Source organism: Netta rufina (assembly GCF_964035555.1).
Source record: "Netta rufina genome assembly, chromosome: 2".
NCBI classification, from domain to species: domain Eukaryota; kingdom Metazoa; phylum Chordata; class Aves; order Anseriformes; family Anatidae; genus Netta; species Netta rufina.
The window spans coordinates 6,744,605-6,763,461 of NC_140124.1; the positions used below are offsets into that span (position 1 = coordinate 6,744,605).

The following is an 18,857-nucleotide window of genomic DNA, read 5'->3' on the forward strand; positions in this document are numbered from 1 at the left end:
CCCCTAAAGTAACTCTGTCATGGAAATACTTGTACTAGAACACAACTTCTTGCATATCCTTTACTGCCATAAGGTGCCATCAGTGCCACCAGCCCTCAAAGTCTTAGCTGACTTAGTCTGACCAATTCTCAGTTCCCAAGGACTTGTCTCCCACCCTGCCTCTTCTATTGATACATCTTTTGCTAAACTTACTCTTAAACTTGTGATCAAGCTGTATTAGTGTTCTGTTCCATCCCATCCCTTACTGAGCACAAAGGTTATACAATGAAAAGAGAGAAAAAGAAATTTTAAAAAATGAAGCATTCTCCCCAGAAAACTTTGCCACTCACTCCTCCATGAAATCAAATGTTTCATGCAGAGGTGAGATTCTAAAAAACAGAAAATTTATTATCAATACTGACAAGAACTACAGGAATATAAAAACACAAGACACCTGACTTCACAGCTCAGGATGTTTGGTGTTTTCTAATCACAGGGTAGGAGCCTTTCCCTCATGTATATCGTACCTGTATGGAGGTTTCACCTTGCTTCAAACCATTTTAGTCGCAGCTAGATGCAGACTTGAATTGAAACAATAGAATTGCACATTGATTTCTAAAAATTAAAAAGCAGAAGGAAACTACACAATGCAATTCATTTGTAGTAACAGAATCAAAGTAGCTCCTCAAGGGAAAATCTATTAAAAAAAATCTAGGATTGATTGCAGTTTTTTTCCTATGCACATCTGCAGGGATGCCAGCTTTGTATGGCAGAGCAACCACATTTCTGTATGCAAACAGACAATTCTGAGTGCTAAAATTTCAACTGTGCTTAGTTACCCACTTGTATTTGAACTGCTGAACACACAATTTACTGCCACCCAAACAAAAGCCTGGTTTAAAAAACTTCTTCCACAAAGGCAAGATCCAATAGAGCCCACTGTGTTAAATATAACGTTCAAGATGGAACTGATGCCTGACTTTTATCTGCCTAATGACTAAGAATATAACAAAAAAAAAAAAAAAGCATTTTTTTAATTTTATTTTCAAAAGTAAACAGAAGAATAAAATATTTTTAGCCAAAAAAGAATAATAATCTGACATCTGCACAAAATTCTTTTTAAAAGATTTTCAACTGTGATTTCCAATAAGTATATTGAAGTTGAGCCAACCTCAGTTTGCGCGTAGACCTCAGGATTCTGGCTGTAAATCTTTGCTATCTGGTTTCCTGTAAAACGCTGAGAAAGAAATGCAAATGCTTAGAAACACAAACCTTAAATGGAGTCAATAATCATTAACTCTGTGTAATGAGTTCAGTACATTGCACTTTGGATATTTAATTTGCCTGATGCATGATGAAAGTCAGTGCACAGCAGGCAATCTGCACTAAACAGGCTATAACACATAGTCTCATTATGAGAATTTTGCTCACCTTTTGAAAAAAAAAGCTTGTGAAAAAGCATTACTATCCATAATTTACATTTCAGAAATGACAGTTCAATGGAATGAATCACTCTTATTACATGCCCAGGAACCAACACTATTCAAATGCTGCCTTCAGATTCTTTAAAAGATTTAGGCTACCCAACCTATGCACCTCTCTGTGAGGAAGGTGAATGGAAGCAGGCAGCAAGTTTAATACTCAAAGAAACAACTTAAGCACGAGCTAACGGCAGTTCTAAGAATACTTATTTTTCATCCATGTATTGTATCAAACAACAAAAATCTTCTAACACCGAACTTCTGAAACCTTAACCTTTGGCAAGTTAAAAACAAACTGTTAGAGGTATGCAAAGACTGATTTCAAACACTGGCCTTATGGCCAGTGCATGATTCAAAAACAGAATCAGCAATTCTGGGGGTTAGAGCCTTATTCTATTGAACCAACAGTAAGAGCAGCCAGGTGCCAAGATGCCTGGAGGGCAGCCCCACTCCCACTCATTGTCATAGTTAAAAGAGAGGAAAGGGTTGGAAAGAGGAGATGAGTGACTGTGTACTCTCTGATAGGGTCCCGAACTTCGGAAACTCATTTCTCTCTTAGGTTGACAGCTACTTGTTAGCCTTCAAGGAACATTAAAAGGGCAATTCTTTTAACTGAAGAAGTAACCTAGAGCATTTATCCCCAGACATCGACTCATAACCCTGAATAAGCCTGTAAGACAAATTAATTTGTCATTAAACATGGAAATTTGGCTGCACAGGAGCTCACAATGGAGAATTCAGCCCTGGGAACCACTGACCAAGTGCAACAGCTCACTACAGTCACCATTTCTGCACTGGTTCCTGCAGTAGAAATTCCAATGTTTTGCTTAATTTCACCTTAAAATTCCCATAGAATACGGTTTCCACCTCTTCCTTTGTGAGGCTACTACTGTCCTGGTTTCAGTTAGCACAGAATTAATTTTCTTCCTAGTAGCTGGTGGAATGCTGTGTTTTGGCTTAGAATGAGAAGAGTGCTGATAACACCCCGATGCTTTAATTGTTGCAGAGCAGTGCTTATACTAAGCCAAGGACATCTCAGCCTTTGCTCTGTCCTGCCAACGGGCAGGCTGGGGGGTGCAGTAAGAGCTGGGAGGGGACAGACCCAGGACAGGTGACCCAAACTAGCCAAAGGGGTATTCCATACCATCTGACGTCATGCTAAACAATATATAGGGGTGGCTAGCCGGGGGGAGGGGGCCGGACTGCTCGGGGTTAGGCTGGGCATCGGTCAGCGGGTGGTGAGCAATTGCATTGTGCATCACTTGTTTGTACATACTATTATTACTTTCGTATTATCCCCATTGTATCATCATTATTATTATTGTTATTATTATTTTTGTTATTTTTTTTTTCCTGTCTTATTAAACTGTCTTTATCTCAACTCACGGGCTTCACTTTCCATTTCTCTCCCCCGTCCCAGAGAGGGAGGGGGGAGGGTGAGCGAACGGCTGCGTGGTGTTTAGCTGCCGGTCGGGTTAAACCACGACAGTCTTTTTGGCGCCCAACGTGGGGCCCGAAAGGTTGAGATAACGGCAGATCTGATCAGAGTGTGTTAAACTAAAATTGGTGTAAGGATTAGACCTGCTTAATAGTCACTTGTCATGATGCTGATTGCTTTAATCACAACTCTGCTGCGCCTGTTTTCCAAATTGAGTATTATAGTACATTATTTTCCGTATTTGCTCTCTGTAGTGTTGTTTCTCCTCTCCGGGCCCTGGTTTCAGACCATTATGGTACTAAGTGTTATAGCAATGGCTTATGAGACGATAAGATATCTGGTCATGACTCTAACTTGGTATTTATACTCAGTAACATCGTGGACTCTGTACTTTGGAAACAGCATCTTGGGAACTATTAGCAATTATACCTATTGTTTTTCTCCATTAGAGAGTCAATCTGTGGAGGGGAAAGGGGAGGATATTTTTCCTTACTTGCTTACTCTCCCTTTCTCCTTCACCACCCCTGTATCCTCCTGGGTCACTCTGCCTTCCTCCTTCACCACCCTCTTATCCCCTGAGCTTGTCACAATAGCTCTCCAAGATATTGAATATTTCTGGAATACTCAGAATACCATAGTCTTGTTGTTCTGCCTCATGAATGCACTTCAGATTCTGCTTAAAGTTAAACAACTACTTATGAAGCTCATCCGGAGATCTGCCCGGAGGCAGTATAGTTGTGGGTGGCAGGGAGTATGGGTGGATATGGGCAGGCATCTAGAGCAGTTGGCACCCCCAGTGTGTTGGAAATTCACCCCTGAACAATGGCAAAATCCTCAAAAACTGGCAGAATGCTTGAAAAAAAGGTGTAATGATTCTGGCAGTTCCAAAGTAACACAAATCATTGTAACGTGCTGGGGCCTGGCTCATGCCTATCGAGCTGCCATTGATACTGCTGTCAACTTAGTGACAGATCCTGCGGCCACTCCAAACCCTGTGACAGATCCAACGGCCACTGTGACCCCTACGGTGGATTCTGCAGCCGCTCCAGTCCCAGCTCCTGCAGCCGCTCCAGCTCCAGCTCCTGCAGCCGCTCCAGTCCCAGCTCCTGCAGCCGCTCCAGTCCCAGCTCCTGCAGCTGCTCCAGTCCCAGCTCCTGCAGCCGCTCCAGCTCCAGCTCCTGCAGCCGCTCCAGTCCCAGCTCCTGCAGCCGCTCCAGTCCCAGCTCCTGCAGCTGCTCCAGTCCCAGCTCCTGCAGTCGCTCCAGTTCCAGCTCCGGCCGCTACTCCAGTCCCAGTTCCTGCAACTGCTCCAGCTCCAGCTCCTGAAGCCGCTCCAGCTCCAGCTCCTGCAGCTGCTCCAGTCCCAGTTCCTGCAGTCGCTCCAGTTCCAGCTCCGGCCGCTACTCCAGTCCCAGTTCCTGCAACTGCTCCAGTCCCAGCTCCTGAAGCCGCTCCAGCTCCGGCTCCTGAAGCCGCTCCAGCTCCAGCTCCTACTGCTGCTCCAGTCCCAGCTCCTGCAACTGCTCCAGCTCCAGCTCCAGCTCCTGTAGCCGCTACAGCTCCGGTTCCTGCAACTGCTCCAGCTCCTGTAGCCGCTCCAGCTCCTGTGGCCGTGTCAGAGAAACGAGCTGTAGCAGTGCAAGTTGACCCTGCAGAGGGCATTCCAACCCCTGTGGCAGACCCTGTAACAAAGTCAGAGAAACGAGCAGTAGCAGTGCAAGCTGCCCCTGTAGAGAAGGTGAAAATATGGTACAGAAATTCAAGTCGTTTAGAACGCAGAGAGTCTTCTGCCAATCCAGGTAAGGCTTCTGCCAAAACTAAGTATAGAGATGACGAAGATGATGACGACGCTGGGCCGTCAAGGATTCAGGAGGAGGAAGATGAGGATGCCGAAAGAGCAACAGTAACTACCCGAAGCCTAAACGAGCGCGAGCTACGAGATGTGCGAAAAGATTTTGGTCGCTGTATAGGTGAGCAGCTTGTCACCTGGCTGCTCCGGTGCTGGGACTCTGGAGCCAATTGTGTGGAATTAGACGGCAGGGAAGCCAAGCGGCTGGGATCCCTTGCTCGAGACGCCGGCATTGACAAAGCAATTGCAGATGGAGCACGACCCACCAGCCTCTGGAGGCGTCTCCTCTCAGCTGTGAGGGAAAGGTATCCCTTCAAGGAAGATATTTTATGTCTACCAGGCAAGTGGACCACTATGGAGAAGGGAATCCAGTACCTGAGGGAATTAGCCGTACGGGAAGTGATTTATGAGGATCCAGACCTCAATCAAACATCCACAGATCCAGATGAAGTCAAGTGTACACGACCCATGTGGCGGAAGTTTGTACGGAGTGCACCATCATCATATGCCAGCTCATTGGCAATAATGGCCTGGAAAGAGGATGAGGAACCCACAGTGGGTGAAGCGGCTAAACAACTCCGGCAGTACGAAGAAAGTCTCTCCTCTTCCTTACAGGCCTGCGTCTCAGCTGTGGAGAAACTTTCTGAAAAGGTTCACCAACTTGAAGAGAATCTATTGTCCTCCCCACCTGAACCAACCAGTGCCCACCGACCAAAGGAGAACACTTGGGAGAAACTTTCTGAAAAGGTTCACCAACTTGAAGAGAGATTATTCTCCTTCGCACCTGTACAAAGCAGTGTCTCAGCTGTCAGGGGTAGGCGTTCACCCACACAAGGAAGACGATATGGTGGGTACTCACCCCGTGCCACCCTGTGGTTTTACTTACGAGACCATGGAGAGGACATGAGAAAGTGGGATGGAAAATCTACCGCGACCCTAGAGGCACGGGTACGTGAGTTGCAAAAGAAAACAATCAGGAAAAAGGGATTCTCCGAAAAGTTTGCTGCTCCAACTTCCAGCAGACAGTCCTTCAAACACAGAAACGAGGAAGATTCTGACCAGGATTAGGGGGGCCCTGCCTCCAGCCAGGGGGAGGAAAGGGACAATCGAGTTTATTGGACTGTGTGGATTCGATGGCCTGGCACATCACGCGCACAGAAGTATAAGGCTTTAGTAGACACCGGTGCACAATGTACTATAATGCCATCGAGCTATAAAGGACCAGAGCCCATCTATATTTGTGGAGTGACAGGGGGATCTCAGCAGTTGACTGTATTGGAGGCTGAAGTGAGTCTGACTGGGAATGAGTGGGAAAAGCACCGCATTGTGACTGGTCCGGATGCTCCATGTATCCTTGGCATAGACTATCTTAAAAGAGGATACTGCAAGGACCCAAAAGGGTTCCGGTGGGCTTTTGGTATTGCTGCCTTAGAGACAGAGGGCATTAAACAATTATCTACCTTGCCTGGTCTCTCAGAGGACCCCTCTGTTGTGGGGTTGCTGAGGGTCGAAGAACAGCAAGTGCCAATTGCTACCACAACTGTGCACCGGCGGCAATATCGCACCAACCGAGACTCCCTGATTCCCATCCATAAGCTAATTCGTCAATTGGAGAGCCAAGGAGTGATCAGCAAGACTCATTCACCTTTCAATAGTCCCATATGGCCAGTGCGAAAGTCTAATGGCGAGTGGAGACTAACAGTGGACTATCGCGGCTTGAACGAAGTCACGCCACCACTGAGTGCTGCAGTGCCGGACATGCTGGAACTTCAGTATGAACTTGAATCGAAGGCAGCCAAGTGGTACGCCACAATTGATATCGCTAATGCATTTTTCTCCATCCCTCTAGCAGCAGAGTGCAGGCCACAATTTGCCTTCACTTGGAGGGGAGTCCAATATACTTGGAATAGGCTGCCCCAGGGGTGGAAACACAGCCCTACCATTTGCCATGGGCTGATCCAGTCTGCACTAGAGCAGGGGGAAGCTCCTGAACACCTGCAGTACATCGATGACATTATTGTGTGGGGTGACACAGCAGAGGAAGTTTTCGAGAAAGGGAAGAAAATAGTCCAAATCCTTCTGAAAGCCGGTTTTGCCATAAAACAAAATAAAGTCAAAGGACCTGCACGGGAGATCCAGTTTTTAGGAATAAAATGGCAAGATGGACGTCGTCAAATCCCAATGGATGTGATCAACAAAATAACAGCTATGTCTCCACCAACTAACAAAAAAGAAACACAGACTTTCCTAGGTGTTGTGGGGTTTTGGAGAATGCACATCCCAAATTACAGTCTGATTGTAAACCCACTCTACCAAGTAACTCGCAAGAAGAATGAGTTTGAATGGGGCCCTGAACAACGACAAGCCTTTGAACAAATCAAGCAGGAAATAGTCCATGCAGTAGCCCTTGGGCCAGTTCGAACAGGACCAGATGTAAAGAATGTGCTCTACACTGCAGCCGGGGAGAACGGCCCCACCTGGAGCCTCTGGCAGAAAGAACCTGGGGAAACTCGAGGTCGGCCTCTGGGGTTTTGGAGTCGGGGATACAGAGGATCTGAGGCCCGCTATACTCCAACTGAAAAGGAGATATTGGCAGCATATGAAGGAGTTCGATCTGCTTCGGAGGTGGTCGGTACTGAAGCGCAGCTCCTCCTAGCACCCCGATTACCGGTACTAGGCTGGATGTTCAAGGGAAGGGTCCCCTCTACGCATCATGCAACTGATGCTACATGGAGCAAGTGGGTTGCACTGATTACTCAGCGGGCTCGAATAGGAAACCCCAGTCGCCCAGGAATATTGGAAGTGATCATGGACTGGCCAGAAGGCAAATACTTTGGGATATCATCAGAGGAGGAGGTGGGTCGTGCTGAAGAAGCCCCACTATACAACCAGTTGCCAGAGAATGAAAAGAAATATGCCCTGTTCACTGATGGGTCCTGTCGTATTGTGGGGAAGCATCGGAGATGGAAGGCTGCTGTATGGAGTCCTACGCGACGAGTTGCAGAAGCTGCTGAGGGAGAAGGTGAATCGAGTCAGTTTGCAGAAGTGAAAGCCATTCAGCTGGCTTTAGACATTGCTGAACGAGAAAAATGGCCAGTTCTCTATCTCTACACCGATTCATGGATGGTAGCAAATGCCCTGTGGGGATGGTTACAGCAATGGAAGCAAAACAACTGGCAGCGTAGGGGCAAACCTATCTGGGCTGCTGCATTGTGGCAAGATATTGCTGCTCGGGTAGAGAACCTGGCTGTGAAAGTACGCCACGTAGATGCTCATGTGCCCAAGAATCGGGCTACTGAAGAACATCAAAACAACCAGCAGGTGGATCAGGCTGCTAAGATTGAAGTAGCTCAGGTGGACCTGGATTGGCAGCATAAAGGTGAATTATTTATAGCCCGATGGGCCCATGACACCTCAGGCCATCAAGGTAGAGATGCAACATACAGATGGGCTCGTGATCGAGGGGTGGACTTGACCATGGACGCTATAGCACAGGTTATTCATGACTGTGAAACATGTGCTGCAATCAAGCAAGCCAAACGGTCAAAGCCTCTTTGGTATGGAGGACGATGGCTGAAATATAAATATGGAGAGGCCTGGCAGATTGATTACATCACACTCCCTCAAACTCGCAATGGCAAGCGCCACGTACTTACAATGGTGGAAGCAACCACCGGATGGCTGGAAACATATCCTGTGCCTCATGCTACCGCCCGGAACACCATCCTGGGCCTTGAAAAGCAAGTCCTATGGCGACATGGCACCCCAGAAAGAATAGAATCAGATAATGGGACTCACTTCCGAAACAACCTTATAGACACTTGGGCCAAAGAACATGGTATTGAATGGGTGTATCACATCCCCTATCATGCACCAGCCTCCGGGAAAGTTGAACGATACAATGGCCTGTTAAAGACTACCTTGAAAGCAATGGGCGCTGGGACGTTCAAAAACTGGGATACGCATTTGGCAAAGGCCACCTGGTTAGTCAATACTAGGGGATCTACCAACCGAGCTGGACCTGCCCAATCAAACCTGTTACGTACTGTAGATGGGGATAAAGTTCCTGTAGTGCATGTAAAAAATATGCTGGGTAAAACAGTCTGGGCTACTCCTGCCTCAGGAAAAGGCAAACCTATTCGTGGAATTGTTTTCGCTCAGGGACCTGGATATACTTGGTGGGTGATGCAAAAGAACGGAGAGGTCCGGTGTGTACCTCAAGGAGATTTAATACTGGGTGAGAATAGCCCATGAACTGAATTGCACCATGTTAAATAGTATATTATACTGTATGTTATCACTACCATGATTACTATAGGTGACTAATTAGAATGTATGGAAAAGAGTGTAACCTGAGCATGACATAAATGGTATGGAATAAGGGGTGGATAGATGTCCTGGTTTCAGTTAGCACAGAATTAATTTTCTTCCTAGTAGCTGGTGGAATGCTGTGTTTTGGCTTAGAATGAGAAGAGTGCTGATAACACCCCGATGCTTTAATTGTTGCAGAGCAGTGCTTATACTAAGCCAAGGACATCTCAGCCTTTGCTCTGTCCTGCCAACGGGCAGGCTGGGGGGTGCAGTAAGAGCTGGGAGGGGACAGACCCAGGACAGGTGACCCAAACTAGCCAAAGGGGTATTCCATACCATCTGACGTCATGCTAAACAATATATAGGGGTGGCTAGCCGGGGGGAGGGGGCCGGACTGCTCGGGGTTAGGCTGGGCATCGGTCAGCGGGTGGTGAGCAATTGCATTGTGCATCACTTGTTTGTACATACTATTATTACTTTCGTATTATCCCCATTGTATCATCATTATTATTATTGTTATTATTATTTTTGTTATTTTTTTTTTCCTGTCTTATTAAACTGTCTTTATCTCAACTCACGGGCTTCACTTTCCATTTCTCTCCCCCGTCCCAGAGAGGGAGGGGGGAGGGTGAGCGAACGGCTGCGTGGTGTTTAGCTGCCGGTCGGGTTAAACCACGACAACTACAAAGCACAGTACTACGGGAGGTTCTTCAAAAACACTGAATAAAATTCTCTTTCATAGTTAATGCCTGCTCATTATCTGCTGTGGTATAACTTAAGGGCAGAATCTTTTCTGTCACCCGACTCTGCCAAGGATTTCTTCTCCCTGCTCCTCACCTCATAGGCTCGAGATCCAGTGATAGCCGCTAGGCGCTGTGCTCCTCCCACAGCCTTCTCCAGATTGCTGCACTGGGAAGCTGTACTCGAATCCATCCAGATGGGGCTGTTACTGACAGCAAAACATGCCTGGAACAAACAATATTCTTTATTAATACCATCTGAGCTCTTAGAAGTCCCTGCTGGAACAATAATAATAGAGCAGACCTAGCTGTCAGCTCACAGTTCAGTGCTCTGAGGTGCCTTCTGATCCCCTCTCAATAATTACGGGAAAACAGATATTGGACAGCACGTTGGTCAGCAGTGGAAAACCTAACCCAAACTTCACACTTGAGGGAAGCAGCAGACTCCACCTGATGGTAATTCACACACGCCCTGCCGCAGGGTGTGCTATGGCAATGTATTGCTAACACTCCTTTGGTAGCCAAAGCCCCAGGTCATTTTATACAGGTTTAGACCCATTTTTTAGAACTTCTCTTCAAATATTTAAGACTATCCAGAGCTGTTCTAACAGATTTCTCTTCAGTGACTGGTATAACCAATGCAAGTGAGGCTTGCCATAAGCAATGCGTGTGAGTCTTAGTATCACCAGAGAGTATTCTAATTCCACTCCCAAGAGTTTTGCACAGATGAAGTATTTCGAAAAGTAATCATTTAATAGATCATTTACACAAACGCCTCCTTTTCCATATATGACTGTTGTTTCTGATCTTAGAATCACAGAACATCCTGAGTTGGGAGGGAGCCACATTGAGTCCAACTCCTGGCTCCACACAGGACCACCCCAAAACCAGCCCCTGTGTCTGAGAGCGGTGTCCAAATGCTCCTTGAACTCCTGCAGCTCAGTGCCAGGACCACATCCCTGGGCAGCCTGTCCCAGTGCCCGACCACCTCTCGGTGCAGACCCTTTCCCTAACCCCCAGCCTGACCCTCCCCTGTCCCAGCTCCATGCTGTCCCCTCGGGTCCTGTCGCTGTCCCCAGAGAGCAGAGCTCAGCGCCTGTCCCTCCACTCCCCTCGTGAGGGAGCTGCAGGCCGCCACGAGGCCTCCCCTCAGCCTGCTCTGCTCGGGGCTGAACAAACCAAGGGGCCTCAGCTGCTCCTCACCAGTCTTCCCCTCCAGACCCTTCCCCATCTTTCCAGCCCTCCTTTGGACATTCTCTGATAGTTTTATGTCCTTTTTATATTGTGGTACACAAAACTTGCACACAGCATTTGAGGTGAGGCCACACAGCGCAGAGCAGAACAGGACAATCCCTTCCCTGGCCATGCCGTGCCTCATGCACCCCAGGGTACAGCTGGATACAGATCTTGAAGTAAGGAAGGTCAGAGACTCTGAAAGGAAAGCTCTTTTCTCCCTACTTCTCTTGTCAAATAAAACTCTGTCAAGTCTATATTCAAAACATACCAAACACAACAAAAATAGTGTTGAGGTTCAACAATTTACTTGTTGTGAGGTTCTGTCCTCACAGCATTACACTTCCATGGTTTCACAAGGAAATGTAAATTGATTTTTTTTTTAATATTTTCTAAAGAAATCTCAGTCATTACAAGGAAACTCAGGTGCAACAATATTCTTCATTGCAATTTTTTTGTTAATACAAATAAAAAAATGACAATACTTACAGGTTGTTTACAAAATATAATGTTTCCTAGAAGAACAAACAAGCTGTTACTCTGACATAAAAAGATTGTGGAATGCCTGCCCACTGACACCTGTAAGCTTTCAGAGCAGTACACACTGTCACTCAGGAGAACGGGAAATGTCAAAAGCCCTGGAGCTGAAGGAGTAACCTGTATATTTCACTTTATGCTGCAGGGACATGCAACTCAGTTAAACACGAGGAAAGGTTGGCAAGGAAAAAAGCAATGCCTAAGTATCAGAACAAGTGTAGCTCTCCCTTCAGAGCTCTTTATGCACATTACCTTTAGTAGCTGATGTAAAGGCAGTTCGGGTGATGCATTCTTTAAAGTCTGGATGCTTCCTTTCTTCCAGTACACACTCCCATGTTGCTGTAGGAAAGTACAGAAACCAAAGTTGGAGATGGCCTCTCAGGCTGCAAAGTTCATATCCTGATCTGAATTTCAAGCTCTAAGGGACAGAGAACTCTCTCTAAGCTAGGAGAAAAAAAAATGCACGTTTTCAAATCAAGTGTCCCATTAGAAGACACTTCAAGACTGAGCAAAGCATATACTGAAACTGTAAACACAGGAGTCAATACAATAATGATCTTGAATTATACCAACTACACCAATGAAACTAGATATACACAAAGAAATCCCCCAAGCCCATAGTTCTTGACCCACAGTATCATCCAGATTGCTTCAACATCTCTCTTCTGGTTCTTCTGACAACTGAAACCAGTTTGCCCCTTCTCTGGGGACAAAAACTGGCACATCAGTGTACTTCTGCTGTCTGATCTGCAGCACAGAAACAAGGTTCTTAATGGAGAAAAGGAAAAGAGACAATGTGTGTTGGCAGGTGACAGCTAAGTGAAATCCATTCTACCTGAAAGAACCTGAATAGAGCACCAAGTTGATACCCCAGCTTGTGGAATTAAGAGGAAAACAAAGGGAACACTGGTAGTCTGGATAAAACCTTCCTACCTTCACTTGAGTGAGTTGGGGTTGCCTGGCAGTCCCTAACTTCTGTTCCACTGAGGAATTCTTAACAGAGCCTTGATACAAACTATGACTTTCAGACATGTTGCTCAGACTTTCAACTAAAAGCAATGAAACATGGAGATTAAAGCAAAAATTTTGATTAATTAGCCCCAGATATATCAAGATGAATAACTAAACCTCATGCATCACAATCAGCTATCACTTCAGTGCTGTCCTTACCCTGAATATAATTTTTAAATCTGTAAATGGTATAAAAGACTTCCTTATCTCACCACAGTACTAGGAGACTGGAGAACTGACTTGGTATCAGAATGGGTTTTATAAACCTCAAAAAATGTACTAAAGGATAAGAAATGGCCAAGCAGCATATTTGTCCTCTTTGCATCAAAGACTATCATAATTTGTTTTCTTTTGTTCCTAGGCAGATCTCCATCCTAGCCAACAAAAGCAGTGCTCAACGGGACTTTACTAAGCCCTCAGCTATGTCAACTAGTCACTGTTTTTCTATCCTATTCCACGAGCACCTGGATAAAGTGAAATTCAAAGTGACCCTAGTCATTTCAGAATCTGCATGTATAAAGAATTTAAGCAACAGGGAAACAACTGGCAGCTAGTTTTGCACTACACTGGTCTTAACAATTACAGAATAAAGCTCATGCTCCAGTCCTACTACCTTCTATAGATTGCTCTGAATGCTTCAGGTTTTAGGTTACCTTGAGTAACATGTGTCTTTTAATGGATGCTTACATAGAAGCTTTGATCTTACTTGATGTCTTTAAGGTCTTCTGCAATACAACTACTTAAAATTTATCTGCATACCTTGTACTATATTGAAGAAATACAGTAAGATTGATTTATTTCTTTATAAACTAACCTGGCCAGCACCAGACAAAGCTCTGACTTGAGCGAAGTTAAAGCCGGAAGATTTCATCTTTTCTAAAATCATATCCAGAGCCTACGAGAACAAACAGAATCAAGAATGTCTGTAACGAGCTACCAAATTATGCATACTCACAATCCTTGGAATTAAAGAGTAAATTCATGTCATCACTGATAAGAGTTCATTGGCAGATAATGAAAAATTAGCTAATGACTATGGACTTTTCAAGAAGCTGCATAAATTAATTTACTAAGTAAGAGTCCATAAAAGAAAAGTTGAATCACACAACGGAGGAAAAAAAATCTTTAAACAAGCTCAATCACAAAGAATCATTCTTTGAAACCTAAACAAGCGGCAAGATTTAAAGAATTCCAATTCATTAAAAAACATCTATTAAGAGTGCCAGACACAAGACATGATTATCTTTGTCTGTTCTTACTTTTGGAAATCTATGAAATCTTTAACAGTGTGCACCCTGCACCCCATTGTACAAGATGCTAGGAATCCTCAATCCATTGTGTCTGCTGAAAACTCAGAACCTCTTTAATTCAAGCGATTTTTTGCACTTTAAGCCCCTAGGTTACTTTTGTTCTTGCCACATTTTACTACATTTTAAAACCAAAAAGCAATATATCTTTATATAGTCCCATTCGGATCAGCGTTTGCCAGACTTTGTTGACAAATGGACCGCTGTAAGGCTTTAGAATTTCCCAAGAAACCATATTCCTCTATCACATACCTGTACCATCATATTATTAATTTAATAATTACAACTGTTCCTGTTTACTATGGTTCAAAAGACCAACTGCGAACAATTTACCAAATCTTTATGGATCATCAGACAGAACTACAGTGGAGCACCAACTGGGGATTCCATGACCTTTTAGATGTCTTAACTATTCAAATCGTGCTAGTAAAACAGATTGACGCAGCACCACGTGAGAGCAAGCATTGCAGAATCTGCACAGAGGCAAAGAAGGCCTGGTTTTAAAACAGAAGAGAATGTTATCTGTATTTCTAAATAAACACCAGTCAAAGTGACTGGGAATTACTGAATAAATTGCTCTTTAACCACCTGCCATTTGAGAAATCAATTTGTTAGCAAAGCTTATTCTAAAAAGACAGTGCAAGTAACCTAGATGCTGGAAAAAAAAAAAAAAAAAAAAAAAAAAAAACAGAATTAAGCTAGGCAAAGCTGCAGTGGTCCATTTTGCATACGAAACAGGAAGATGGAGGGGGAAAAAAAATAGCATTTTAAAAGTAGGGGAAATCCAGGAAAGGATTTTTCATGCATACAATGCTATAAGTAGCAGAGAGTGAAGAAAGAAACAAATAAACAATATTATGCGTAACTAAAGTGGAAGTTGTTTACATTAACATCTGCATCCCAAAGACATAGAACAGCACTTTAAAAAGCAGAAAATAAGCAAAAGGACTACAATGATTTTAATGACAAGTTTCACTGTTGTTTTCAACATGTATTTATTTCAATGGCAGCGAGGAAGAAGTTGAACCATACACTACAAATACTTCCAAAAGGCTGACAATAAAGCTTGTTCATACCTTGACCCACATTAGCACAGGAGAAGTGACTGTCAGCCTGTCACTGTGAACATAGGCTCCACCTTGAGTCCTACAGAAAAATGGTATTTTCTCTTGGTAAATTCAGTCTCTTTTCCCCACCAAGCAATGTTATTTAAGTTTAGTAATAACCAAAGAAAGTTGCAATGTTGTTTGTTTTTTTTTTTTTGTTAGGAGCAAAGATAAGATCAGTGTTTGAAACCTTAAAAACTAAAAGCCAGCTCCTAGGAAATGACATTAGAGAAGTTTGACTCAATTGCAAAGGAAACAAATTGCAAGAAAGGGTCGTGGTCCTGAAGTAAGACCTGTGACAGACTCCAGTGCTGACGCTGCTCATTGGCTCCATGCAAGTCACGGTTATCGCTAAGTTTCCTAACTGTCCCCATTAGTGGCTTGAATCTAGAAGATGAAATTCAATTTTTGCTGTTAAACCATCAAGTAGATAAATGCATTTTATTGGCACTTGTGACTATGATGGAAGAAATCTGTAAATCTGTAAATTCTAGTCTATAAATTGAGTTTATACATCTTAATGTGCCATTTGGAGCCACTGAATTTGTCTCCAAATGCCTCTTAGAAGTTTCCCTCATGCAATTTCCTGTTGTCATAACATTCCATCCTGACATAAAGGTGGTGCTTACTTCTGTGTCCCAAAAAGAAACCGCCACGTCCAAAAGTCTGAAGTTCCAAAAGAAAAAAACGTTGGTTAATTTACACCACGTTGGTTAATGATACTTTAGGGTGGGAGGGTCTTTTTATTTCCTGTCGGGAGTTCTTGCCATGCTTACACACAAAGCAAGGCAAAAGGGCATACTTCCATTGCCAAGTATAAAACACAAACACAGCATTAACTTTTTCCACGCCTCCACACATATCAATAAGACCAAAGTAGGGAACAGCCCCCCCCCCATCCAAGTCCCCAAAGTTTTACATTGTATTGTCCAAGTAAAACATAAAAAGCCTTACTTAAATTCTGGAAGATCTTTATCAAAATGAACATTATCCTCATAAATGACTCTCAGATGTTCATCAATGGCAATGACTTTCAGCTAGAAGAAATAAAACAGGATGTTAACAAAAATTGTCTGAAACAGTAACTAGAGAGTACTGATAATTCCTTTATAATAATTCAATTCTCATAGTTGAAACAGGAAGGAAGAAGTAGGGATCACCCCAATCCATACAACTAACTGTAAGTATGGGCACAATTTTATGCGAACCAAGTTATTACGTGAGTTTACAGCATTGACATACACATATCCAGCAACATGTGTATTTGTTTGCTACATTTTCTCCCTCCTTAAACACAGAAGAAGGAGATGCTTTGCTAAAGAACAGCAAATAAGTTATATGGTTTCCAGTTTGCATCACAGTAACCAAGTTCTCCAAAGAGTACAGTATCTTAGGTTAAAGATGTCACGTGGTGTTGGCTTTATTTTCTTAAAAGCCTCATCTTACCAAGGAAACTTTGGGATACCTTCCCTCCTGCCCAGTGTCTGAACTGAACTCTACCAGTCTGCAAAGCTCTGAGGCCATCCCACAGCTGCACACTCGGCTTCTGCAGCCTGTGCAGAGCTACATCCAAATCCCAAATCCATCAAGCTGGGCTTTCCTGCAATCACTGACTAGAAGAGTGCCACAAACTAGCTTTTCTCAAGCTCACCTGGCACAGAAGAAAAGCATGAAGCACCTCAAAGAAAAGCAGGCACGTCGTTCACATCCTGCATACGTTTTAACAAGGGACAGTGCAACCTGCTGCTAAAGGACTGAAAAAAACCTACAAAGAGCGAGTTAACTCAAAGGAGCTGTATTCAAATAATAAAACCATCCCCGTTTGGGGGCGGGCTACTTCAATTTTAGCCATACCAACGTAGGGCCTCGTTTATGCACTAGCACAACTCATTACCAAGCCGGTGCACGGCGCTAGCTTAAGAACGGCTCTGACCCAGTGCGGCTTAATTGGCTTTCTGCTTGCGGTGCACCCCCTTGGAAAACACTTGATCGCCATCCAGGGTAACCTGGATATGTCTTTGCAAGCTCCCAAACTTCAGCGCAGCTGTAGCGAAGTGATTTCTGCCCGAGGAGGGGAGGGAGGAGGCCGCGGTACCTGCTGCGTGCTGAAATCCCAGCCCAGGAAGCAGGGGGCGGCCATGTCGCGGCCGGCGGCGGGGAAGCCCTCACAGGGGCCGGCTGCTTGGAGCTCTTCCCCCCGGCTTCCCTGAGCCCTTCCCCCGGTTTCCCTGAGCCCTCCCCCGGCTTCTCAGGGCCCTTCCCCCGGAAAGGAGCCGCCAGCCCGGCCCCGTTGTGGTGCCGTGGGTGGGGAAGGGCCTGAGGGCGGGCGGGTTGAAGGAGCTGGGCGAGGAGGAGCAGCCCCCTCGTCCCTCTGCAGCCCCCTCGAAGGGGTTTGTGAGGGAGCTGCGGCTGGGGAAAAGTCCCTCCGGAGCTGATCCCATGGCAGCTCGCTCGGCTTTGTTCAGCTCAGCTGAGCTGCCGAGATCTGGAGGAGAAAACGCCGAAGCAGCCGCACGGCGATCGGCCTAAACCGAGGCACAACGAGCAGGGCAAATCTACGCCACAGCCCGAAGCAATCCGCTGAATTTTTATATATCATGTGTACAGGTCTTGGTGTAGCATCACACCCTGCGTTTGTGTAAAAACATTCCCACAAAATTCTGTTTGGGGAGGTTTTAGGGTTTTGCATTTTCTCCTATAGCAACGTGACAGAGGCGTTGCCTAATCTAAGGAGGGCTTATCTGAGAAATACTCCATCCTGCAGCCCCGGCTGTATCTCAGCAGAGCTTTAACGAGATTTTGCATGCCCAGGATCCTAAACTGTTTTAAGAGTACAAATACTTACTTTGAAATGCCCTTTGAACTGTAAAACATTAGTACATTTTGTCATATACTGAACAATTTGAAGATCCTGTAAATATTCCCAATAATTTCTCAAAGGCCCAATACCCAAAGCTTATGCTTCAAGGTTTCTAGTTACTATTGAAAATAAAAACCTCTAAAAAAATAATCCTGAAGACTTTAAATCTAGAATGCAGACACCATTCTAATATACTGACTTTTAAACAAATCCCACTCCATCACATCACCTTTGAATACCCTGTGTTGGCAGTACCCATATTAGAACTCCCAAAGACATGGGATCATAAAGTCTTTAAAAAAGAGTTTAATTTAAAGATGTTGAGGAAACATTGACAGTGTGGGGATCCCTTCAAAGGCATACAGTGGTATTTTCCAGCACTTTAGAGTTTAATCCTGTGAATGTATCTAAATAGTTTGCAATCAGGAAAAGTCCAAATGAAGAAAGCACTGACAGGCCACTTGAAAGCAAAGTTATGTAGAATTGTCACTGAATTTGTAGTTTGGCTTCCTTAAATCAGAAGGCTTCCAGTGTCTGGTATTGGTGGTTTTTACCTGCCCCGAAAGAGTTCATGCTAGATGGACCTGTCCCAAACAAAGGTCTCGTTTAAGCAAGAAGAAACTGTAGAAAAATACAGTTTTTAAAATGTTACCAAGAACTGTTTCCTTAGTATAACTCTCACCAGAAGAGAAAGGATCAAATAACACACCGAGGCTTTTCCATTAATGCAGAATGTGACTGGTGAGCCAGGGAGGAGAAGCTTGCTTTGCCCTTTAACTTACTGCATATTTCCGACAAATAAGTAACAGATATGGAATTTGAAGGCTGCAGTTTTCAAAGTACAACTACTTGCAAAAAGAGAAATTGAAGTAAGTCCTGAAGAAAGCCATAAAAATAATAAATGACTTCAGAAAGAGACAGCTGTGCAACTTTTGAAAAGAAAATAGAAGGAGGTGGTAGTTATGCGAAAGGAAACAATAGTTTATAAATACGTAAAGCAATCCT

The 18,857-nt window shown here is 44.4% G+C and overlaps 1 protein-coding gene across 1 annotated transcript in view; it reads right to left on the minus strand.

Annotated features, from left to right (window-relative positions):
- The window catches only part of XYLB (xylulokinase), a gene marked incomplete at its 5' end in the record, with an annotated part of 88,823 nt that extends 71,691 nt beyond the window's left edge, over positions 1–17,132 (minus strand). Inside the window, 7 exons of the mRNA XM_084306956.1 lie at positions 1,151–1,216; positions 9,896–10,024; positions 11,821–11,907; positions 13,394–13,474; positions 14,963–15,032; positions 15,947–16,029; positions 17,088–17,132. Of these exons, the coding sequence (XP_084163082.1) occupies positions 1,151–1,216; positions 9,896–10,024; positions 11,821–11,907; positions 13,394–13,474; positions 14,963–15,032; positions 15,947–16,029; positions 17,088–17,132 (561 nt within the window). The remainder of the gene's footprint in view (positions 1–1,150; positions 1,217–9,895; positions 10,025–11,820; positions 11,908–13,393; positions 13,475–14,962; positions 15,033–15,946; positions 16,030–17,087) is intronic.
- Positions 17,133–18,857: the final 1,725 nt, after the last annotated feature.